We start from the raw sequence: 4,932 nt of genomic DNA, 5'->3' as shown, positions 1-4,932 counted from the left end.
AGAATTCAGCCTCAATTCTTTGTAGTTCTAAAAGAATTCGGTGCACATGAATTCCCTTTTTATCTTGTTCAGACGTTTTATTAATACATCTGTTTATCAATAATTTTTTTATTTTTTTGCTTGCTTTCACAAGATTTTGGATTTATGTTGTTTATTTTTAAAATAAAAATTTTACATTGACAAAAAAATTATCGAGATTTCATTCGATCTCAAAAATAATTTTCGAATTCGAAATTTTATTGAATACTATAAAATTGTAGTTGCAAGTTTACGCATGACATGAGAGCATAATTTAAGAAAGACCAAGTGAGATTTGTAGAGCACTCCTCTTATGATTAGCACGATGAGATTCACGTGATAACATGCAACGGCTGTGGCAGTTTGTCTACACTCTACACACGACTCTAATTATTTTCTTAACACATAATAATAATAATAATAATAATAATAATAATAATAATAATAATAATAATAATAATAATATTATTCCTCATAAATCTTCTTCAAATATAGATGAAAACACTCAATTTTTTAGTATTGTCGAAGCTTTATTCACAAACCAAGTGATATTTATTCTGATGATCCATTTTGGTCCTTGAGTATTTTCAATTATCTTTTGAAAAAGTGTTTATTTACTATGGAAATAATTGGTTCTTGAAAATAATTTTGAATAGCCTTTGACCATTGGACTAATCTTATCATAACAAAACATCTTCCAAACAAGTGCTTATCCTCAGTACTTCCAAATAGTTGGTCCACACTATTCACTTTAGCATGCCCACTTAAAAGTAATTTTTGAGGACAAGAAATATTTGCTACTACTTGCAATAATATGCAAAAATAAAATAAAATAAAAAATCATTCTAAGTCCCATGTTATCATTATTCATGGATACTTGTATTATTCCTCAAATGGAAATGATTTAATTACTAATCTTTTCATTTATTATGGCCAACTACTGATTTACACGTTCTAGAAGGAAAAATTCACCCTTCTTTTAATCCCCTGATCATTCTTGTCCTTTTTATTCAAGATTACTAGCATCGATTCCTTATCTTTCAAGATTATTAGCATCAACTGAAGTCAATATTACGTTACTAGATTTTAAACGCAATAATGAAAATTCTGTTACTACTTTATGAATTCTCTACGAAGAACATTCTCAAAGTCCATTTTATATTTATGAGAATGAATTATCTTCTTATATGAAAAACACTTTTCTTGAGAATTTTATGACGATCTAGATTAATGCACAAGATTTCTCCTTGATCTTGAAGAAGATGAGGAATATTAGGTTGAAAATTTTACCCAGATTACATAAGCACACGATTCTAGATATTTCCTTTCAAGTCATTATTTCAATAATTTCTTCGGAAAAAAATAACTATGATCAGCATGTTTGGCTAAACTAATATATTTACGGTCTTGTTTAGACTCTTAAGGGCATTATTCCTCATATAAATATAATCATTCAAGAACTTTAGAAATATTAGGTTGCATTACTATTTTAAACATTAGTTCACGTGACAACACTTAAATTAAATTTAAATATGAATTTTAATTTCTATGAAACGAGGACTAATAATGTGGAAACAATATAGCGTGTAATTAAAATTAAAATAATATTTATCCAATTCCATAGTGTCCCTATAGAACTCAATCTTGGGGACCCTCAAAAATTGTCCAAAAGTTTCGGTTCCTCCCATAAACCAAGTGGACGTTTGTTTACCATCAGTCTCTTTGTGAGTATCTCTCACACCCCACGCCACCCCACCCCGCCAGCCCGGTGTGAGCTTTGTGAACTACGACGCCGTTTCTACGATGGCTGAAGAGGTAAAAAATCCGGTTAAGGATATACCAGTCGGAGTTTCCAGCTCGGTTATCATCGTCAGTATTCTTTACTGCTTAATGGCTGCTTCAGTGACCGCCTCCCTCCCTTATGACATGGTAATTCTTCTTCTAGAAATAAGTTAATTCATTAGGTACAATCCTGCTGTGCTGATTTTCAAGTAGTAGTGAAGATAGTAATGTCATAATTATCAACAAATTGGAGTTGTTTGTTTTTTATGCCAAGTGTATGTGAATATCTAACAGTAATTAATTATATATTTATGACACAGATCGATCCAGATTCGCCGTTTTCTGGGGCGTTTAAGGTGGGATCCTCGGGGTGTAGGTGGGTGTCGAATGTGATCGGAGTGGGGGCCAGTTTTGGTATTTTGACGTCGCTTTTGGTGGCGATGTTGGGGCAGGCACGCTACATGTGTGTAATCGGACGGTCACGCGTTCTCCCTTCATGGTTTGCGAAGGTCCATCCTAAGACTTCTACACCTGTTAATGCCTCCACCTTCCTTGGTATGTTGTCCCACTTTCTAAATCTTGCCTTTATTTTTGTTTTATTTTATTTTATTTTATTTTTTTGTCTGGGTCGGGTTGGGGGGTGGGTGTTAATGTGCTTGCTTGACTGTCTTCCACCTGAACTGAACCTCTTTCGATCTTTCTGTTTTGGACAATAGCCATTGTTAGAACTGATCTATATGATCACCTTGCCGGAAAGGGTGTTCAATGTACTTAAAAGTTCACCAACTGATGAGCGCGTCAAGAATTAACATACAATTGTTTTGTCTTAAATCGGAGCCTGTGCGGAGTTGAGAGGGGTGTACCATGTACTCATAAGCCTACCAACTGACATGAACCCAGGGTCGACCCAGGCGATTCTTGATATTTTTGAACTTTAGGCCTACTTCGTATGAAGCCTAGTTAGGTTGCCCCTTGTGGACGCGAGTGAGTCAAGGGTCGTCTTGTCTCGAACGAAAGCCATTCTTAAATTTGCCCCTATACTAGTTAAGCGAGGGTGTACATTGTACTCGTAAGTTAACCAATTTATGTGGATCCGGCGCGCCAAGAATTAATATAAATTCGTCTTTTCTTGAGTGAAAGTCATTATTACATTGGCGCTTTTGTATAGAGTTAAGATAGGGTTTTCAATGTACTTATAAGCTCGCAGATTGGTGTGGAACTTGAGGATTAATTTAATAATATGATATGGTCGGTTATTCGAATGGTGTTCGTTTAGAACCGTTTATGGGTCCATTTAGAACCGTTTCCGATAGAACCTAGGTATGAATAGGGGTTATCGTTTATCTTTAGATTTCGATTCTCATTCAGCTAATTTTTGGACCATTTTAGTGTTCTTCCATAAATCAGACTTTTTTCTATCTGTGATAACTCTATGCAGCTCATTAGTGGACTATTAAACAAAAGGTTGTACTGAGAATAGTGTTTATAATTCATATAGGTGTGTAGTATGTGAAGTGATTTCATAGGAGAATATGCCAAATAACACTAGAATAAGAACTCTATGATATTACTAAGTACTCTTCTAGTAAAATTCACACTATGGGATCAATATTCTCTGAGCTTGACTTTCATCGTTTAGGAGTCGAGTGACGTGACTCGATGTAGGCAAGATTGCTTATGAGAAAGTAGGACCGAGGTGAGGGAAAGTCTCAATTTCTAGGGGAAAAATCTTTTGGGAAAGAAAAAAATTCATAATGAGCATAAGATTTAACTCTTTGGATGAAATTTGTTATTTTAAATTTTATTATCATTGAAAGTTAGTGGAGGAAACTATTGCTTTAGCATTTTTGATATTGATAGGAGGACCTCACCTAATAAAAAGGAAAATACAGTAAGACATGATGTCAATCTTTAACCGATCAATAAAAGTTTATCCTTGACTTCTGCAAAAGGGAAAGATCATATGATTCTTCTCAAATTGGTAGAGCTAAGAGTTACTTAGAATATATAGGATCACTAGGAGAATGGTGGAAATGCTGTTCATTCATTGATGCTCCAAACTTACTTTTAAAGATTCTGTGATCGCGATTTTGTCGACTATGACCACTAGATAATTGTTCCTGTCATCAAGTTCCTTTTGTGGTTGTCACCATCCCATTTTTCTATTTACCATGTTTTATCTATGTATTTTCATTTTTCATGGATGCTCGATATTTTTTTTATCTTACTTTTTTCTTGTTCTCATTGTTCTTTCTTCTTTCTTGTTAACTCGTTCATATATACTCATAATTGGGGAATTCTCTTCAGGAATCTTCACAGCAGCTATTGCCCTATTTACTGATCTAAACATCCTGCTGAATCTCATATCCATTGGGGCGTTATTCGTCTTCTACATGGTGGCAAATGCGGTGATATATAGGCGTTATGTTACTATGGGAACGACAAATCCGTGGCCAACTATTTCGTTCCTGTCTTGTTTTACACTCATATCTGTCATGTTTAACCTCCTCTGGCATTTCGGGCCATCAGGTAAACCCAAAGCCTTCTTGCTCGGGGCTTGTGTCACTATGGCAATCGGAGTTCTACAATTATTTCATTTCATGGTCCCACAAACTCGAAAGCCTGAATTTTGGGGGGTCCCTTTGATGCCATGGATTCCTTCCATATCCATCTTCCTTAACATATTCTTGTTGAGTTCTCTTGATAGAGCATCCTATGTCCAATTTGGGTTCTTTTCATGCCTCTCGGTGCTTGTATATGTTCTATATAGTGTCCACTCTAGTTTTGATGCAGAGGAAGTTGGAGCTCTTAGTCAAAAGACTGGGGAAAGTATGAAGGAATCTGTTGAAAGTGAAGACAATACTCTCAAAGTGTGAAAAACTTTCAAACCCTTTTTTCTTCAATAACTTTACAGCTTGTTTTTGTTGAAGGACACTTTAGAATAGGGGTGAAGAAGAAAGATAGGGAAAAAAATAAAATAAAATAGCCAGCCTTTTTTGCATTTGCAAGTTGTATAGTTTGATCTTCGATAGAGATCTTAGTTTAAGATTCCCTGTATCAATATAGTAATGTGATCCATCAATCTTGTGCAACTTTAACTTAATGAAAGCATCAAAATTGATTTTTCTTGGA

The 4,932-nt window shown here is 34.8% G+C and overlaps 1 protein-coding gene across 1 annotated transcript; it reads left to right on the top strand.

Annotated features, from left to right (window-relative positions):
• Positions 1-1,792: 1,792 nt before the first annotated feature.
• LOC111394626 (cationic amino acid transporter 6, chloroplastic-like) lies at positions 1,793-4,932 on the top strand. The gene is made up of 3 exons (XM_023020535.1): positions 1,793-1,947; positions 2,121-2,355; positions 4,108-4,932. The coding sequence occupies exons 1-3, from the start codon at positions 1,822-1,824 to the stop codon at positions 4,674-4,676; spliced, it is 930 nt and encodes a 309-aa protein (XP_022876303.1). The 5' UTR covers positions 1,793-1,821; the 3' UTR covers positions 4,677-4,932.

The sequence above is a fragment of the Olea europaea genome, chromosome 5, assembly GCF_002742605.1.
Source record: "Olea europaea var. sylvestris chromosome 5, O_europaea_v1, whole genome shotgun sequence".
Classification (NCBI taxonomy): Eukaryota; Viridiplantae; Streptophyta; class Magnoliopsida; order Lamiales; family Oleaceae; genus Olea; species Olea europaea.
This window is presented reverse-complemented; position numbering and strand designations above follow the sequence as displayed.

Coding starts and splice junctions, on each gene's coding strand:
- LOC111394626 (XM_023020535.1), top strand. CDS start 1,822: ATGGCTGAAGAGGTAAAAAATCCGGTTAAGGATATACCAGTCGGAGTT. Junction 1,948..2,120: donor CCTCCCTCCCTTATGACATG/GTAATTCTTCTT, acceptor TTTATGACACAG/ATCGATCCAGATTCGCCGTT. Junction 2,356..4,107: donor TAATGCCTCCACCTTCCTTG/GTATGTTGTCCC, acceptor AATTCTCTTCAG/GAATCTTCACAGCAGCTATT.